General features: G+C 40.3%; 1 protein-coding gene across 4 annotated transcripts in view; it reads right to left on the bottom strand.

The window, feature by feature from the left end:
- Nucleotides 1–20,871, bottom strand: part of LOC136435751 (plasma membrane calcium-transporting ATPase 2-like) — a 92,224-nt gene that overhangs the window by 43,487 nt on the left and 27,866 nt on the right. For all 4 annotated transcript variants that reach the window (XM_066429444.1, XM_066429445.1, XM_066429446.1 and 1 more), the window contains exons 2-3: nt 5,532–5,745; nt 3,873–4,073 (exon numbers count right to left, since the gene is read on the bottom strand). In XM_066429444.1, the coding sequence (XP_066285541.1) occupies nt 3,873–4,073; nt 5,532–5,721 (391 nt within the window). In that variant the 5' untranslated portion in view covers nt 5,722–5,745. The remainder of the gene's footprint in view (nt 1–3,872; nt 4,074–5,531; nt 5,746–20,871) is intronic.

Below are 20,871 nucleotides of genomic sequence, written 5' to 3'. Positions count from 1 at the left end.
CATGTGAAATGTGGCTACCCCACGTTGTTTCCTGCACGACAGGTAACTGTGGATCCATGTAAGCATTTTTGTGGGGATATCGCGGGTTTCCAGGTGTTTTATATAGAATACAACACGGGGTATTCCGTATCACCCGAGGTACCAGCCCGACCTCGGGTATGATCGCCTGACGGCCGGAGGGCAATCCAACCCGCGGGAGGGCTGGGACCGAGGGTGATGCAGAATAAACCGTGTTATATTTTATTTATGTCATACCTACCCGAGAAAACACACATTTCAATGAGGAATGCGCCAGAAGTTGAGTGAGTTTTGTGTCCTCGCACAAAAAACTGTAACAATATTGATTCCAACCTCCAAATCCCGTATTCAAATTTTTGATGCTAGCGCAACCGGCGCGCTCAAAATGCATTTGAAATGTTCTATGGATGCCCTTGTGATACAAATCCCGAACCCTATATAATACGGATAGTTATCACACGGTCCGGAGCACCCGTATCAGACCTAGGTATGACATAAATATAGAATACAACACAGGGTATTCCGTATAACCCGAGGTACCAGCCCGACCGCGGGTCGGATCGCCCGGCAGCCATAGGCCGGAGGGCGATCCGACCCGCGGGAAACCTGGGACCAAGGGTGATGCGGAATACAACGTGTTGTATTTTATTCATGTCATACCTTGGTCATACCCACCCGAGAAAACACACATTTCAATGCGGAATGCGCCAGAAGTTGAGGGAGTTTTGTGTCCTCGAACAAGAAACTGTAACAACATAGATTCTATAACCTATAACATTACATTCGACAACCAACAATTTGGCAGCCTTAAGGGGCGGTCTACAGTGCATGCACTCGTCAGTCTGGTAGACAGCCTATTCAAGGGGACCGACAAACCATCTACAGTATGCACTCTCGTAGCTACAGACTTTTCCAAAGCTTTTGATAGAGTCCACCATCACACCGTCATTACCAAACTGTTAACCATGGGACTCCGACCTGAACTCATACCGAGGGTGGCCAGCTTCATATCAGACAGGAGTGAAGCAGGACAGAGTGGGAACATCTGACATGCGGAGTTGCGCAGGGAACTCTACTAGGCCCCATATTATTCCTGGTACTGATTGACGATGCTGCTTCTGATGCCTCTAGTCCGGTATGGAAATACGTGGATGATATGAACATGCTCCAATCAAGACTGCTCAAACAACCTTCGACCCTACAGTCTGATCTGGATGAGTTATGCCAAATATACGCTAAACAACCATATGCTACTAAACGACTCTAAATGCCTTGCTATGCACATCACATTCTGTCGGAACTATCCCCCTCTGCCACCACTGCGAGTCAACAATGCACCGCTAGCTGTCGCGCCCAGCCTTAAGATCCTTGGACTCCACATCCAGAACAACCTTCATTGGGACGTCCAAGTCAAGCAGATGGTGGGAAAGGCCGCAAAGAAACTATACCTCCTCAAAAGACTCAAAAGGTTCATGTTATCGCGTAATGACCTGATCACGATCTACACATGCTATATCAGACTGATCCTAGAATACGCTGCACCTGCCTGGACATCTGGCCTTACCAAATTGCAAACTGAGAAACTCGAACAGATCCAAAAACCTGCCTGCCGGATTATTCTGGGCAACGACTACACTGGCTACTCCCACGCCCTGCAACAGCTAGGACTCAAAACACTGGCACAAAGAAGAGAGGACTTGTGTCTCAACTTTGCAAGATCTCTGATGGAGTCCAACTTCAGGGACTGGCTTCTGAGCACAAGAGGGGACAAATCCGGCCGGAACAGCAGAAACAAACAGAAACTTAACACACCACTCTGCCGCACCAACAGACTCAAAAACTCTCCGATTCCGTACCTCGTATCCCTGCTGAATAAGTGACTGATCTCCTTAACAATTCCATGTTTTTCCCTACTCCATTGTACCAAACAACACAATCCTGTCACGTTCGAATGTTTCAATGTCTACAACGTCAGCTGTCCTTACGTCGTGTTCTGTGTTGTCAATGAAAAGTCTTTTCAAATGGCACCATTGGTAAACTTTGTATATTTGTATATAATCACATAATTTTTTATGCGAGCAAATGTGAAAATACTCGCTAATTCAGACTTGCCAGTCTGCGATGTGGTATTTGTCAATAAAGTTTCAAAGTTTCAAACCTCCGAATCCGGTTTTCTAATTTCCGACGGCGGCGCAACTGACGCGCTCGAAATGCATTCGAAATATTCTATGGAAGCCTGTGTGATACAACTCCCGAATCCTAATTTGTGATCCGGATAGTTATCACACGGTCCGGAACACCCGTATCAGGCCCAGGCATGACATAAAGAAGGATACGATGGTCAACCTTAGACATATTGACAAGCAATACTCATACAACTGATGTCTGCTGTATTACTTGTTTTGAATTTTGACGTTAGATATAGACTGAGATTACTGTCACCAGCGAGTAGTTGGCACAAATTTAAGTGTTAGAAAACTGATAATTCTTAATTGTATTGTTAGATAATTTGAAGCTTAGCTATAGAATTTCAGATTCCAAGTCTGTATGATTGTGTAGATTCTGTCAGTGAATAAAATCATGCTTTGTAAGAATATTGTTGTTTCCTTTACATTAACACCATACCATGGAAATCTAAGATTCGAGTTTGTCCTAGGACAGATTGCGATTGACGGCATCTTAATTGCGAATTGTCCTATGACAAATTTTGATTCCAATTGTGTATCATGGGACAATCTGCAATGGTCAAAATGAAGAAGGTCTGTGACCTGAACCAGACGGCTTACCCCATGGTTACATTCACGGTGTATTGACAGTAGGGTTATCATATATCTAAAATTTAATTATAAGTAATTCACCTATAATAGTAATGCTGAAATTTTAGGCATGAAATAATTCAGCCTATTTTCCTAAAAAATTTTGATGTAATCCGAATTTCTCCCATTGGAATTGGAGAGTGTCCTGGTAGAATTTGTCCTAGTACAGATTGGAATTCCAATATTCAGACCCCAATACAGTAGTAGCATTCCAATCTGTACTAGTAGGATCTGGAATCCTCCTAGTACAGATCGGAATTCCAATATTCAGATCCCAGTTCAGTAGTAGGATTCCAATCTGTACTAGTACAATCTGGAATCCTACTACTAGACTAAGCACAGTTCCAGATTGTACTGGATTCCAATCTGTACTGTGACATATAGGCTGATTCACAAGGGATTTAAAACCTCTTTGAGTGTTTTAAGCTTAAAAGTTTAAATAAGATGACATGCAATAGAATGTAGTATCCTATTGTTGCATTCTACAGTTGAAAACCTTGTTCTTTCAATTTTGTTCTTTCAAGTGATTTTCAACCGTTAACTTTTCGCACAAAAAGATGTGAAATTTCCGTGTGAAAGAATCTGCTTGAGAAAAGATGAAATGAAGCTAATAATAATAGAATGCAAACAAGCCTCAAGTAGTTACATTTCTCAGGTTTCAAGCCCCCCAAAGTTAAACTACTCCCAAGGGACCTATTCCCAAGTGACCTAGGAATCAGGAGTTTTCAAACAAAAATTCAGGTAACAGATAAATTGTATCACAAGGTCACATTTTTCTGCTTAAGAATTTTATACTACACCTTTTCTGGCATATGTTTAGAACTTAATTTTTTCACTTGCAAATTTCTCACGCGCAGAAAACCTGTTCCCCATGCAACATCTGCCAGTTTCTGCAATCTCCCTCTCTCAGTGAAAGACGATGATGACATAATATGTCCCAGGAGTGCTAAGGAATAATAATCAACTTACTTCCTCTGTCACTACTATAAGCACAAGATAAACTCAGTAGTACTAACAATCAAATTCAGCATTACTCACGTTTGTCCTGAATATCCTTGGATGGTTTGTAGAATGACAAGCCTAGTGAAATAATGGCTGCGATCTCCAGAATAATCAGTGTAGTATCCTGCAGAGCTTCCCATACTAACTGCAAGAATGTCTTTGGTGGTTTTGGTGGAATAATATTTGAGCCATAAACTTGTCTTCGTAGCTCAAACTCCTTTGGATTGTTCTCTAGACCTACCATGAGGAAATGAAAAGGTAAATTAGTGATAATTCTCGCAGCTTTATTGATTTCAGCATACTGGCCCAGAAGCAAAATGTACATTTTTGTCTTGGTGGCCTTGAGCCCAGCTTAATCAAGGCAACAATGAAGCCAACAATGAAGCCAACAATGGATCTTGCCCAAAGTCACTGCATCTATGCTTGCATTGCCATGCTTGCATTGTGCTGTCGACCTTCCCTATCCTGAAAAATGGCCATATTACATATGTCACAAAATTGTACAAGAAGAAACTGATTTTGTCAAGAAAACGACCAAAAGTCGACAAAATTAATACCATGTAGTGAGGTTAAAACATCATTATCCTTAAAAATCGCTGGTCGAATGGCTAGTTACAAGCTGGGACTGTGCTCTTGGTATGAAGATTCAAAGGACCCCGGTTCGAACCCAAGTGTGGACATCTTTCTTTTTTTCTTTTTAAACAGCCACTTAATATTTACAATGCCTTTGTCTTTTGAACAGGACTTCATAAATTCCAAACCCAGCCTTTGAAATTTTTTGTGTTCATTGTAATGGAAAACACCTTTCAATGGATGCTTGCATGCATCAGTAACGTAACCCAAACACCGCATTAAAACAAGAGTTCGGAGACCTAAAAGCTCCATGAAATGTTATCTACCAATATGGAATTACAGTATTTTCTCATTAATTATGCAAATTAGGTCTTCATTTATACAACTAATATCTATCAATGTCAATTAGTCATTTACAAATGTTGCATTTTTGAACTGTCGTACCATTGAAAATGCCCCCATTAATTATGCAAATTAAACAAGTACACAGGTTTGGTTGTATACAATGTATCCCTCTGTGGTTTGACCAGCTGTCGGGTCCCTGGGGAATATTTGACCCAGTTTCAAAACTAACAGGTGACACCTGTCACAACATGCCTAGAATGGAAATATAGATAAACCTCATTACTTATGCAAATTCAGTCCCAATTTGCATAATTTGCACTTCATTGTGTACATCTCTGTCTCAGCTACCTGCATATTCCTTTCTTCAGTTATTCTCCTTGGAAGATTTTGACAATGTGTAATTGTGTAATGCAAATACATCATGGCATATTTGCATAATGATGCATCATGGGGCAGCAGACAACATGGCGGATTGTAATGCGGTTGAAGAAATTTGTCCATGTAACACTGTATTTCATGGAGAAGATGCCAGTGAACAAACTTTTTTTTTAGATCTTGTGCAAAGTTTACACGGAAGTAGTCGGCCCAGAAATGTAAGTAAGGGAAAGCTGCCAGGAGACCTATATTCTAATTGTTCTAAATCTTAATTTTGTCAACACCTACCAACATATCAAACATCATAATGATCCATCCACAACTACTGGAGTTATGCTGTTTACAGACAGACAAACACACAGCCCTGAAAACAGAACTTTCTTGACGAAAGACCACACCCACCTACTGTAGGAGACGTCCTCAGACGTTTGCATATCTCTGTGACACTTCCATATTTCTGTTCAATTTCCGCGATGCCCTCTGTCCCTCGGACTTCCATTAGTTCCTTCAGGTCGTCCAAGGGGATCCCGTAGTCGCTCATGTCTGTGCCGCGGTACGGCAGCGCCTGGTCCACCTCGTCTGGCTCACCCATGATGGCTGCCGGCGTGCTTCAAAACTGAAACAGGAAAAAACAACTGAGGTTTGTTACCATGACAACAGCATATCACCTACCCTCCTTCTGGATTAGATTCAGTTAAGTTTGCGGCTCCTAAATCTTACGGTAGTATGTGAAGATCTATGTACATATATAGACCAAGAGTGCATGATATTTTTGACTGTATGGCTGAAACAATAGCAGCAACACTAGGGAAATGCTATTTTGCTTTAATTGTACTGAGTTGACGGTGGAGAGGTGACCAAAACAAAATCAGCAAGATACCTCAAATATTTCAAGATTTACAGGATACGTCTCTACTACACACATCTGACCTCTGTAACACACTATAACCATCATTACTATATCTTAACACACTTTAGTGCCTGGAATGGAGAGGAAGATAAACTGAACTTCTCTCTACAGTTCCAGCTAGAGTTTGACTTTTTGAGAGCAAGCTGCCAGTGGGCCCCCAAAAAGCATCTTTCTGACTCTGAGGCCAACGCCCACCTATAAAACGACTGTTATAATGTTGACAAACATTCAAATTGTAGCTTTAATGAAACCACCATTAAGGTCCAACTTAAAATCCAACCTATACTTCACAGGGGTTTAGCATACCTTCAAGCAAACAGCAAAATCCTTGAAATTTATCAATATCTTCTGACTTGACCTATCCTATACCCAAACAGAAGCAAACGGACTAAATCATAAAATCAATTTACCAGTGACTTTATTCTTGACTATACAGGATTCAAAACAGTTACAGTTTCATTTAGATATCAGTCACAATATAAATAATCAGTGTCTCTTTGTTCTCTCTAGAAGCACAAACCCTCCATTTGCCCCAAATCCCCTACACAAGACGATGCACGCATCAAAGCATGCACTGGAATTAAGGAGAGCCGTGACCTGTTCAGCCACAAATAAAAATTCCAGCTCAAGTCCCATGACACGTACAAGGACAACCTACAATCATATGCATAATCATTGACTTCATACCATCTATATGCAAATTGATAGAAGCAAGCGCAATATCTGAAACAGTAAATTATTTTTGCTCACTTCGAAGATTACCATTTCCAATACAAATGACACATGGCTGTAAAGCCATCTGTCATCTTACCACACCTCAGAATGAGTCAGACTGAACTCAACAAAATTTGGTAAGAAAAAATATGTCTGATGTTTTATATACTACAATATAGTATTGATGACAAAACCCTAATATAATTGATATTACAGTACATGTACATCACTAACCATGTACTGTAGAATAGCTACTAACATGTAACAAGTAAGGATATTGACTCTAATCTGGACATGCTTCATGTTTTGATTTTGAAAATTTCCAATTTCTACAATGTACAGTTCCAAGGACAGAACCTCCTTCTATAAGCAACTGCATTCCCTGGTATTCATGTCTTCATTACAGTATTCTATAAAATCACAAAGCCAACCGCACTGCTCTTGGTGCCAAGCAAACTAAATCTAAATCACATTCATGTCCTCAAAAATCAACCAAAACTGATGTATGCAGGCAGATGGAAAGGAGCCAGGGTAAATATGACCTACAGGAAAGGTTACCTTCAAATAAGCAAAATCAGTTTCCCCCATATGAGGTACAGGATTGTAATTACAGACATACATTTCCTCATCAAATGGCCACCCTCAACCTGCGATATTGTCCGAGGAAAATTCAGTGTGTTAGCTGAAAGAAATCAATAATACCTTACGATTAAAACCAAACAGAGAATACATCACCTCAAGAATCTCACCTCCTAGCAAATCGATGTACCAGTGAAGGGAAAAACAGCCTCATGCATTATGTATCCACCAAGCATGCAACCCAAATGGCATTAAATCATTGTGCTCAACACCTACTAAATGTCACCTTTTCCTTGGTGGAAAGAAAATTAATTTGAATTGTCCTCAGTCCCGTTGGGGAACAGCTCGGCTGACTACATGGCATGTCGTTCCATTAACGTTAACTGGTCGGACCAAATTCTGGCTGCCTAATTCATGTTTATTCCATTCTGTAGATAGATTGAGATTTGGCATGATCCCCAGTGATCAGAATGTAAAATGTAAATTGCTGCATATATGTGGATGACAGGACATATTAAGTGCTAGGGAACATGGCTCACAAGGGCGCAGTTTTTCAATGCGTCTACCGTGTCACAAAACAGGTTACGTCAGCAGGCCTGTGTAACTACAGGAACTGCATTTTCTGTAATCAACACGTTTTTAAATCTTGAAATTGTCATGCACTATGTAGGTGTAGCTGACTGTGTCAATGTGTGCAATCATATAGAGGTCATACCCTCTAAAGAATAAGAGACAAAGATTTGGAGCTTTGTACATTGCTACACTTGTGCAGTCTTTGTTCATTATACATGTAGCTATGCTAAGAGGTGTGTTATTATCATAATTCATACAAATTTGTATCCTCTTTCAAAATCACAACAGTTGCTAAATTCCTTCTTCAGGCAGCTATTAAAGAATTTCTCATGAATCATGCAAATGTTGTTTCAAAGTATACGTAACTGTAACACCCCTGCACTTCCAAAGAAAGCTGTGTCCAAACTTATGTCTCTTCTTCCTGATCAAAAGAGCTACATGTATGTACCATCAAAAACTCATGACCATAGCTTGCCCAACACAAGAGGCATAGATAGATAGAAAACGTTTTCCTACAACACCAAGGAAAGCCCAAAATCTAACTATTTCTTTGATAGGACAATGCCTACCCATATACCAAATTTCATAACAATCTAATCCATAGCTTGTTGAGTTATGCTGTTCAACCAGATACAAACAAACATACATACAATCATCATACAAAAAACATTGCTACCCTTTTTTTCAAGATTCAAGATGTATTTACAATGGTTAAAATTATCAACTAGAGCTAATATTGCACCTCAATATTGCACATTATTAGAATGGTAAAATGGGTGCATGATATTGCATCCTTCATGTATATCACACTTGCTTACAATACTAGTAATCAAAACCCGTCCTCCCTTCATTTGACGGAATTTTGTCTCTCATGACGGACAAAAAGTTTGACCAACCCGTCATTTTTGATGGACAAAATATATAGACAGAGCTTAGAATTTTGCAAAAACTCCAGAAGATCAGCGGAAGTTTAAGACGAGGCCGATCTAGATCATTTTGTAATACCCGCCAGGCGACAACCCTAGCCAGACACAAAGAGAGCCGAGGTGGTTGGTGGCCGCCGAAAACTCCCCTCCCCACTACAGTGGACGATGCCGGACACATCGGGCTGACTTTTTTTCTGTTTTATCCCTCTCGGTTCACCGTCAGTTATTGTCATCATAGAAGCCTTAGACCCCTTTCATACTAAATCGCGCAAATCGCGAAATCGCCCTGAGTCGCATTCCTTCACACCTGGGGTCGAACGAGCGCGAGTTGTAAAATCGCGTCCAACAGCTTGATAAACGGCAGACGCGTTATTCGATTGTCACCTGTGACTCTTACCAAGGAGGTTAAAGCCTATTTTAACCTCCTTGCTCTTACTCACTGTTGTGTTCAATGACCTTCTTGTACTTCATCTTGAGTTTTTTTACCTTTAATAGTGCGGCATTACTTCCATGTTTTCGCGTATTTGGCCAACTCAGGCAGTCGTCACTTCAGCGTACACGCTCTGATTTCGGTGGGATCCCTTGAGTTTCTTCTGAATCCCCACATCCCCGAAGATGGCCATCAGTACATGCGTTTTCGTCATTCCATACGCCCAAATCGCCGCCCAATTCTGACATATTTCCGCCGCATTCGGCGTAATATTCCAATAAGCTAGGAGGTAGATGAACATCGTATAATGAGCGGAAAGACTGAATTTGCAGATGACCCCTTGACCGGGTCAATATGCAAAGTAAAGCGCCCAACGCGCATCAAGGCGATTTCGAGCGTTCATACTAAGTCGGAATGCAGGCAAATCGCGAGTAAACCACCTCCGGAGGTGGTTTCGCGGAAAGCGATTTCGGGGGATTTCAAATGCGATTTGGAGCGTTCATACTAAGCCACATTATCGCGATTTCGGCGATTTCGTGATTTACGCGATTTAGTATGAACGGGGTCTAAAAATTCAAGATTTCAGCTAAGCGTGAATTTTTCTGAGATTTAATCGGAAATGGCAGGGATCGCACGACATAGCGGATGTTGGAAGGCTTGAATCGACAGCTATTGAACACATTCAGTGCAGTTACTGGAGAAAGTTACAGTGGAAAACTACCCTGGAATCCAGAGCAATTGTACCGAGCTTCCCCGGACCTACACCGGCCCTGCCCGGAGCTTCCTCAGACCTACCCTCCCGCTGGCCCAACAATGTACCCCGCCCCACTTCCCGCTAGCTAAACAAGCCCACGGAGATTGGGTGGCTAGCAGATAGTGGAGCGGGGTAGATCTTTGGGGGGGAGCGGAAGGGTAGGCCCGGGTAGCTTGTAGCGCGGGCCGGTACAATTGCTCTGGATTCCAGGGTAGTGGAAAACATGAGAGAATAAAATAGAACAAATTTATTCTATCATTCATGTTCAGTTACTGTACCATTTCATCATCACTTTCAACACTGCACAGGGCTCGAAATTCAGTTTTGGGAATAGGTGCACTGGTGCACCCAACCTAAAAAAATTCAGTGCACCAAAAACTTTTTGGGTGCACCACATAAAATAAAGTAGAATGTAACTATTGTAAGCAAAACCTAATCACAAACCTTTCCTTCATTCTAGAAAAAATTGGACATTTTTTTTCCATGACATACTAAACCGGTGCAATGGCCTAGTTGGTAGAGTGCGCGCCTTGCACACGGTAGGTCGTGAGTTCGAACCCCGGCCGGGTCATACCAAAGACTTTAAAAATGGTACATACTGCTTTCTCTGCTTAGCACTCAGCATTTGGGAAAGAGTATGGAAGTTAAACACACATCACTACCAGCGGACCAGCCCCCTGCTGTAGTGACTTGCACAAATGTGTGTGGCCCAAGGGCTATAGAAATGGAGATGGGCGCCACCCCTATGCGTCTTTTCAAGACGCCCGGGTCACTTTAACTTTATACTAGACCTGCTGTTCATTATTTTTTTTTAAAATAGCTAGGAAAGTCTTCATGGAATGGTTTTTTTCAGCTTACGGACAATTTTCAAAAGTCAAAAAAGGTGTCAATGGAATAACATTAGAAAATATAGAATTTCCGTTGTATTTATGAAACAATGGTATGTTACATTTCTAAACAAATATTGGTCACTGTGATTATTGGGATACACTTTCAAATTTTACTTGCAAAGTCAAAAACAGGAATAGCCATAAAAATAAAGTAAAAATAAAAATAATTCGCATGAAAAGTGTATTTATTAATCATCAATCAAAGTCAATATTTTTTTTAAATATGTGTACAAAATTACTGTGGTGCATTCATTTTCTCAATAAAATTTCAATAAGAATAAGGGTCCTAGCGTGTTATTAACATCGACCTTGGTTAAGAAAAAAATCAACGCCACGGAAGAAATAAAGGAATGCATTATATTTAAAAGATTACTGGGTGATATTAAAAAAAGCCTCTCAGAAAGCCTTGGTCTTTTGGCAGTCTCTTCTGTCTCCGAAAAATCGCCGTCCGCTTCTTCTTCTGACTCCGAGTCCAACTCCGACGCCGACTCCAACTCTGGGGGAAGTGACACCGTGGACGGTCCGGCGATGTTATTGTTTTCTTCAGGCTCGCGCACCTGGGCGCCCCCCTCCCCCTCTGCGGAAGAACTGGATGTTTCTCCTTCCTCTGGCTGACAAGGCGGTGCTTCTTGTCCTTCCTGGCTTTCAGCTTCATCGCTGGAATCACCAGGGCTTGAAGGGCCGCTATCGTCGCTTCTGTGACGCTCATGCCCTGACCTCGGGCCTTGAAGAAATCGCAACAAGGAAATTTGCTTCGACATGTTTGAGACGGTATGAACATCCGGGAAATCTAAAGCCGAATTGTGCCGACCCGCAGACAGTGACGATATGACAGCGGAGATTAGCGAGGTTAAGACGGAAATACACGAATTTAACATTTTTTCGTCCCCGAAGTTATCACAGAAAGTGTCAGATATTCCCGAAACAAAGGACGTCGTCATGTTTTGATCATGTGACTTGTGAAGAGCCCGGGAACGAGAGGAAGTCAGCGTTCTCTTGTCCAGTGTTGCAAGCCGGACCAGGAAGCCCATGCGCGTTTAGCACGCGATCTCGGCACGCAGTTTTGAAGCTTTCAAAATCGAAATTAACTCAAATTCTAACACAAAAATCTTTAACAAGTACTACAAGTCTACAACAAAGATATTATTTTTTTCTTACACTTAGATGTCAAGGATATGCTGTCTACTAGTGTGCAGTGATACCTTCACACAATAAACCGTACAAAAATATTTGGGTGCACCCACAGTACAAAATTAGGTGCACAGCTCCAAAATTGGGTGCACCCACCCGGTATTTCAAGCCCTGCTGCAATATCGAACCTTTCTGGCCCATATAATATCTACATACTCATATTTTTGTCTTGAATGAAGGAAGGCAACAACCAATGGGTCTTGCACAAGTCGTTGCATCCATGCTTGCATTGCCATGCTTGCATTGGGCTGTAGACCTTTCATATCCTGAAAAATGGCCATACATGTATTTCATCTATGTCACAAAATTGCACAAGAAGAAAAGAAAACGACCAAAATTCAACAAAAACAATACCGTGTAGTGAGGTTAAAACATCATGTATCTATCTTTAAAAATTGCCAGGTACAAGTTAGCTCAATCGGTTACGTCATAGGACTTCGCTCTTGGTATGGAGATTCGAAGGACCCTGGCTTTCTTTCTTTTTTCTTTTTAAACAGCCAATTGATATTTACAACACCTTTGTCTTATGAACAGGACTTCGTAGATTCCAAACTATCGTTCAACAGATGCTTGCATATATCAGTAACGTATACTGCACTTAAAATTATGCTGAACAAAACGTTGCTGTAGAATCAGATACAGTAACTGCAGTTGAACGTAAATGATCCAGAAATTTTCATTAAGTGTTGCCGATTTTGAAAGAAGGTTCCCGAATCCAGCCAAAAATCGACAAAAATAATACCGTGTAATGAGGTTAAAACATCATTTATCTTTAAAAATCGCTGGTCAAATGGCTAGTTACAAGTTAGCTAAATTGGTTACGCCGTAGGACTAGTACTGCGCTCTTGGTAGAAGATTCGAAGGACCCCGGTTTAATACCGAGTCTGGACATCTTTTGTTCTTTTCATTTTTGGAAATAGGTGCACTGGTGCACCCAAGCAAAAAAGTTAGGTGCACAGAAAGGATTTTGGGTGCACCACACAAAATAAAGTTGAATGTCAGCAAAATCCAATCTGTAATTCTATAGCTACATGTTAACTTCAACATTTGTAATACATCAAATAAAGAACATCCAGCGTTCGAAATACCCGTCTGCAATCTGCAAATTGTAAAAAGATTTTCAAGATTGCAGAAGAAAAATTGAACAACCTGCAATTTTGCAGAATAACAAGATCAGGCTCAGGACTCAATGGTTCTAAATTTAGCCAAAGAGGTTATAATAATATAGATTTAGCTAGCTGCTAGCGGCCCTGCAGATAAACTGAAACCAGCACCGAGCGAGCCTGACAGCGTTTCGGTGCGTGCCGACTACTGAGGTTCGAGTTTTTCCAGGGATTTCCGACACTTTCTGTGATGGTTTCGGTGACGAATCATGGGAGAAAATGGCAAATTCGTGCATTACTGTCCTTAGTTCGCTAATCTCCGCGGCCACGATCTCGGGATCGTCAAAAGTCAGGAAAACAATTCGCGGATGTTTCTAGTATAAACATGTTGCAGCAAGCATGCGATTTCTTCAGAGTCCGAACTCGGGTCATGGACGTGACGAAAGCAGTAACGAAATTGTGGCTACTACATTAGCCCGTGGTCCTTCAAGCCCAGATGGCAGCGATGAAGTTGAGAACTGCTCGGATAGATCTAGAGCACCGCCTATTCCTCGCAATCAGGCAGGTTGTTGATTTTTCTTAAATTTCAATAAACAAATATTTGATTTGATTGATGTTGAATAAATACACTTTTGCTGTTGCAATTTTCGCTATTCATTTGAATATTTTACACACACATGTATGTTATTACTGTTTCAAATTTTGCTAGTAAAAATTTAAGATGGAGTGAGAATAAAAATTTACAGCAATGTTGCAAATCTAGATATGATGTAAATGTAAGTAGGCATTATCAAGGTGAGAAGGTTGTAGTATGGAGGCTTGTGTATTTGCAGAAAATATTTTCATGTTGCAGAACAAAATTTTGACATTCTGTAATATTGCAGAACACTGAAAAAAAGTATTTCTACCACTGTACATCAAAAGGTTATAATACTTTTCTGATACTCACATTTCAAGAATATTGTGTATACTAGGCTATACAATAGTACCTATACCCTATAGCGTACAAAAATATGTAAGGTGCACCAGTGCACCCACAGTCAAAATTTAGATGCACAGCTCCAGTTTTGGGTGCACATGCACCCACTGTTTCGAGCCCTGACCAGCATTGAGGAACACGAATTCGAAACTGTGATTTGGTTGTAGCATGAGTTGGTGGATACATATTATGGGTACATGTACGTTGTGTCAGAAAGAACCATCATGTCACAACATGAAGATATGAACATATACAGAAAAGTTGAGCTATAAACCATCTGATATCTGGAAGGGAAGCGGTGGTTTATCAGTATACATGTAGGCGTAGTAGGGCATGACCTTACAAGGGGGTAATTTGGAATTTTGCAAAAAGATTATTGATATTGACTGATTAAGAAACATATGACCCAAGGTCAATGATTATTGATCACATGATGATGTACCCTGTTCGTAATACTACATGAAGGATGAAATTTATAGTCATCACAGATTGACCATCATCACAGATTGATCATCATGACAGAAACAGCTCTTATGTTGGGGCAATATCACTTGAAAAGGTTTCAATTCATTTATTTATTTATTTGGCAAAGATACGAGGTCTTGGAACTCAGTTAATTATGCAAATTAAGTCCCAATTTACGTAATTTGCACTTCATTATGTACATCTCTGTCAAGAGCTATCTGCTGCCAAAAAATCAAGACCTTAGCACATCCAGGTTAAAAGATACAAAAAAACAGAAGTTCTGCTGCAGTACAAAGATCATATACCAGGGGGCCCAAAATCGACCTTGACCTTTGTCTTCCCAACATCTACCCACATACGCCGTGGCGCCGTGTGGTGCAATGGGTAGAACATTCCGCTGTCAAACAAGGGGACCCGAGTTTGATCCCAGGCTGCCCTCAGACATGTCTGGACATGCGCCCGACTTGTGCCCTTGGGAAAGGCACTTAACACATGAATACAAAACTCCCTCACTTCACACAGGTGTAAATGCGTACCTTGCTTTGGTTAGGGACGTCCCTCGGATAGGACATTAAATGGAGGTCCCGTGTTTGGGGAGAGCCACACCCAGCACACGTTAAAGAACCCACCATACCTTTAGAAAAAGAGTAGGGGCATGCCCCGGCGTGCGATGATCCAAATCCTTTTGTCTGGAGTTGGTGATTCACTACAAATCACCCGGATGGGGTCCTGGTGAACCCCAATCTCGTATCAGCCATACAGTGATTTAGATCATTCACCCGGACGGGAGACCTAGGGCATCCCGTCTTGTATTAGCTAACGAAAGGGTATGTCACCCCATAAGGGGCGGTATAACCCTGATGTTGCTTAAAAGCACATTGACTGACTGTATCTACATACCAAATATCATCGTAATCAATCCTGTGTTTCTTGAGTTATGCTGACTACAAACATTCGGGAACAAACACAACAAGAGTTCCACGACCTCATATCTCCATGAACAATTCTATTCATGCAAATGACTTACACATTTGCATAATATATGCTTGGTCATAAATACCTTTATCTAACTTACACATGTTGCAATATTGACAGTCCTGTAATTTTCCAATTAGATGAATTATGGTGTTTTTGCATTTATTATGCAAATTAGGAATGTATTTGCATAATTGGTATCTGTTGATGCTCCACTTTCCAGAAACGACATATGTTACATGTATTTGAGTCTGATAATGGAAAACACTGCAAATATAGAGTTTCCTCATTATCTATGCAAATTAAGTCATAATTAGCATACTTTGCACTTCATTATGTATATCTCTGTCAAAGCTACCTGCATACTCAGTATCATATTGACAGTCCTAGAATTTTCCAATTAGATGAGATATGGTGTTTTGCATTAATTATGCAAATTTGGAATTTATTTGCATAATTGGTATGTGTTGAAGATCCACTTTCCATGAACTACATACGTTGCATGTATTTGAGTCTGATAATGGAAAACACTGCAAATATAGATTTTCCTCATTAGTAATGCAAATTAAGTCCTAATTAACATACTTTGCACTTCATTATGTACATCTCTGTCTAAGCTACCTGTATACTAAATATCATGGAAATCCATCGTTCCTTTGTTCAGTTATTCTCCTTAGAAGATTTTCATGATAACGCCCCTGCAGTTCCAGAGCAAGCTGCTAGGGGGCCCAAACCCACACCACATCTTCATTACACCACAAGCTATCTGCCACCAAAAAATCAAGACCATAGCACGTCCAGGTTAAGATATACAAAGATGGAATTTCTGCTGCAGTACCAAGTTCACATACCAGGGGGCCCAAAGTTGACCTTGAATTTCGACTTTACAACAGCTGCCCACATACCAAATATCATCGTAATACATCAAGAGGTTCTTGAGTTATGCTGACTACAGTGGTCCGGAAACACAAACAAACAAACAGACAGACACACAGACACACAGACACACCCAAAACTATATCTCCATTTTTCATGGAGATAAACAGACACACAAACACACAGACAGACAGACAGACAGGCCAAAAACTACATTTCCATTTTTCATGCGTATAATAAAACTGTCATGCTTTGCATTACTGTTTTGACATTCCTATAATGTGAAGTTTTGTACAATGAATGTAGTGGAAAATCAAATACATTTTATTTGCCAATGTCCTCTTTATAACGCTGAAAAAAACGAATTATATAAAACAGCTTCCATAAATTTTCCTTGCTTTCACCATTTGAATAACTTAGAAAAATCCATCTTTCTACTAAAATCAACCAACCCACTTTCGACACAAAACATGGGTCACTTCATTTTCCACTCCCTTCAAAAAAGAAGTCAAACCCAACCATAGTCAACCATAGTTAACATAGACCTTTCACAGTAGACTAGATAACTATTTCGCTTTCCATGTATCTCCATGTACTTGTTTGTCTGCAATTACATGTAGCCTTTGGGCATGAACTTGCAATAAAGTTATTAAAGTTATTTGGGGGGGAGAAGATGATCAACTGAACCCTGTGACTTGGTAATTTTACAATGTCCTCTATTCTGTACAGAGAACTGTGAGGGCTGAACAATCTAACCTGAAGAAAGAGGTCAGATCGATAAAAATTAAAATAATGGCATGATTTGTAAGTACAGAACACAATATACAACTAGAGTTCCACGACCTCATGATTTTAACCTTTATGACTGACGTATTAGGTGTGTTTCTCATCAATTATACATCATACCAGTTGATCGTCTTCTCCAGCCAAATAACAGAAGTTGTCCAAAGTATGAGCTTTAAGGTTCCGGGTCGGAGTTCAAATCTGACCAGGGATAGGGTCATGACACGGTAATCTGCCGGAAGTGAGTGGTCGTCACTCTGATTTCTGGCCCCTATTGCTTTGTGATCGTTTTACATGTGTAGCTATGCATAGATTTTCTGTATCTCCTGAAAAGCCCGCATAAGGCCGCGCCAACGGTGATGTGGTGTGTAGCCCGTCAACCTGAGGGTGTCGGCCTACATACGAAATCAAAAAAAAATCCGGTCCGAGACCTTAAGGTTCTGGGTCGGAGTTCAAATTTGACCAGGGATAGGGTCATGACCCGGTAATCTGCCGGAAGTGCGTGGTCGTCACTCTGATTTCTGGCCCCTATTGCTTGGTGATCGTTTTAGCTGTGCATAGATTTTCTGTATCTCCTGAAAAGCCCGTGAGTTGTAGTATTTTGGGCCTGGTGAAGTTGGTTCGCCATCGAAGGCTTGTTTGTATTAGTCCGCGCCAACGGTGATGCAGTTTTTTCGCCTGATTTCCCAAATAGCATCGTTTTTAATGCATTTTCACCGAATTTGCGTCATCGGAGATTGCGAAAAAGTTATCACATGACTTTTTCATTTTTCAGAGACACCATTTACTAAGCTTTCTCAGCATATATGCCGTGACCCCAGGAAAACTTGTTTTTTCAGAGCAGGTTCGATCAATAAATTGTTTTAAAAAAAGATAATTTTTGGGTCCAAAATTTTACTATGGTTTCTACCCAAAATAAAGGGACAACGGACAATACCGATAAATACAAAAAAGCAGAAAACCGCTTTTCGCCCAGGTGATTACATTTTCCGTCCTACTTTTCTTGGCCGAATTGTAGCCCGTCGACCTGAGGGTGTTGGCCTACATACGAAATCGTAAAAAAACTCCGGTCCGAGACCTTAACAGAGAAGGTTATGCTAACAATTATCATCAATAATGCAAATGATGTCCTTTTTAGCGTACTTTGATTCAAAGGTGTTCACATTCACATAACTTCCAAATGCCACAAGTATGAAATTGCCGTCATTTACCAGTATGGTATTATAGTAGTTTCTCATAAATTATGCAAACTAGGCCTACATTTAAATATTTTCTATCTATCAACATTCCTCTCTTCCTCAGTTACTGTCACATATTTGAATAGTCATATTATGGATCACAGCGGGTTGTAAAAATTGCCTCATTAATTATGCATATTTGAATCTGATTTATTGTCGTCTAATCATACAAAGCATCACGTAAGCTATCTACATACCATAAATCTTGACCATCCATCAAGCCCATCTTGAGTTACAGTATTTTCTCATTGATTATGCAAATGAGGTTTTCATTTGCATAGTTGATATCTATCAATATTTCTCTCTTCCTCGGTTACATATGTCACATGTTTGAGAGTCCTATTATGGAATTTGGCGGATATATAACCTTTCCTCATTAATCATGCAAATTAGATACTGATTTGCATAATAAGTATCTAATCATGTGAATCATGTCTGAAGCTATCCACTTACCAAAAAGCATGACCATCCATCAAGCCCTTCTTGAGCTGTTCCCTTTCACAGTCTGAAGCAAAACCTGCAGTTCCAGAAAAAGCCGCCAGGGGGCCCAAATCTATACCACTTACTCTCTGCCCAAAGAGCTATCTACCACTCAAAAATCAGTTCCATGGCATGTCCAGAACATGTGATTTCAAAACAGGAAGTTCTGCTGCAGTACCATAACAAGTCGCTAGAGGGCCCAAAATCTAATCATTTTCAGGTCTCACTAAGACCTACCAACATACCAAATATCAAGACAATCTATCTCGGCATTCTTGAGTTATGCTGGTCTTCTACACACATACATACAAACGCTACCCTATGCATAACCTTCTCAGCAAAGGTAATTAAGAATTAATGAGAAGCACCAGTACTATTCAGGCATAGGTCAGTAACAATGGGACAGAGACACCTCTATATCATGGAACCAAATAAATACATCTAAAAATACTCTTATCAAACCAAAAAAACAGAACTTGAAAATGATACATATAGATGACCTGTAATCTTCTTCCTACAGACTTTCAAATCATCCAATTCTATAGTCCCTACTAATCAGCTTTTTCTGGATTTACCCTATTGCATATAATACCCTGATTCTTGGTACGAATTGGTATTTTTCAGATTCTACCTATGGTGAAATAAGCTGTGCTGCTGCCTGCAGCTCGGCTGGATATGTGCTGCTGTTCAATCAGTCAACATTGGCTGGGCTGGCTTTATAGGGAAATTGAAATGCAGCTCTGGTTCGTGGCTGCTACTTTTCCACCCACGCATCATGGGCCCACAAAGGGGAAAACATACATCTTACTTTAGCAACGCACAGACCGATATACACACTGTAGGAGTCAATAGACTGGAATGTCTTGTTGCTAGTTTGTCAAAAGGAACATATGCATGGAAATTTCATAATTTGGTATCTACCAACATCTGTACCCAGTTGCATAATATAGGGCTTGAAATATCCAGCTGCAATCTACAATCTGCAAAAAAGTCTATATTAATTGCCGTTACTTTTTTTATAACGGGGAAGTCCTAACTTGACAACATTTGTAACTGAGTAATAAACGGACATTGATTGATATAAGTTATGCAAATGAAGACCTAATTTGCATAATTAATGAGAAAATACTGTAGTTCTATATTTGGTACATAACTGGAATTCATACTTGTGGCATTTGGAAGTTATGTGACAGTGACTAATTTGCATATATTTCATGGAGATTTGAGGTCTCTGAACTCTTGTTACAACAGTTTTTTTCATGGTGATGATAAGTTCACGGTACATAATAAACTGATAAAGTTACACTACAGTGAAAGAAACAAGAATTACATTTTTTTAACAGTATTTCGGCCTTGTTTTTTAATCGTAAAATCTTGTTACGGTTGCCAACTCAAGACAACACACATAATATGCAAATTTGATGTAAACCGTCATGAGCATGGGTGCAAGTTTGCATCATGAACACAAAGATTGTAGCCGAAACGTATCAAACCATGTTGATTTTTGCATCATGAACCTAAGAGTATTTTGGAATTTTTAGGCTTCTTTCATGGCAATAACTGACGGTGAACCAGGGGAAACAACTGCGATTTTTGCATGTCAAACATGATGGAAATGGCAGAATTGTTGTCCGTCATGAGCAGCAAAATTCTGTCAAATGACGGAATGACGGACACAGGCTAGAACACTTACTAGTACTAGTAGTCTAGTAGAAGTACAGTCCTTTATCTTTATCTGGGCTACCTACATTTGTACATGCCCCAAATGAAAGATCCATCATGATTGTTCTTTTCTCCAGTTATCCCCTAGGATGCAGTAGGAGAGACTCCTAGAACAATCAGCAATTGTCCTGAATTCCAATTTCTCTACTGTGAC

Source organism: Branchiostoma lanceolatum, chromosome 5 (genome assembly GCF_035083965.1).
Source record: "Branchiostoma lanceolatum isolate klBraLanc5 chromosome 5, klBraLanc5.hap2, whole genome shotgun sequence".
In the NCBI taxonomy this organism is placed as follows: domain Eukaryota; kingdom Metazoa; phylum Chordata; class Leptocardii; order Amphioxiformes; family Branchiostomatidae; genus Branchiostoma; species Branchiostoma lanceolatum.
Note: the sequence above shows the minus strand (reverse complement) of the source record. Positions and strands in the feature narration are given on the sequence as shown.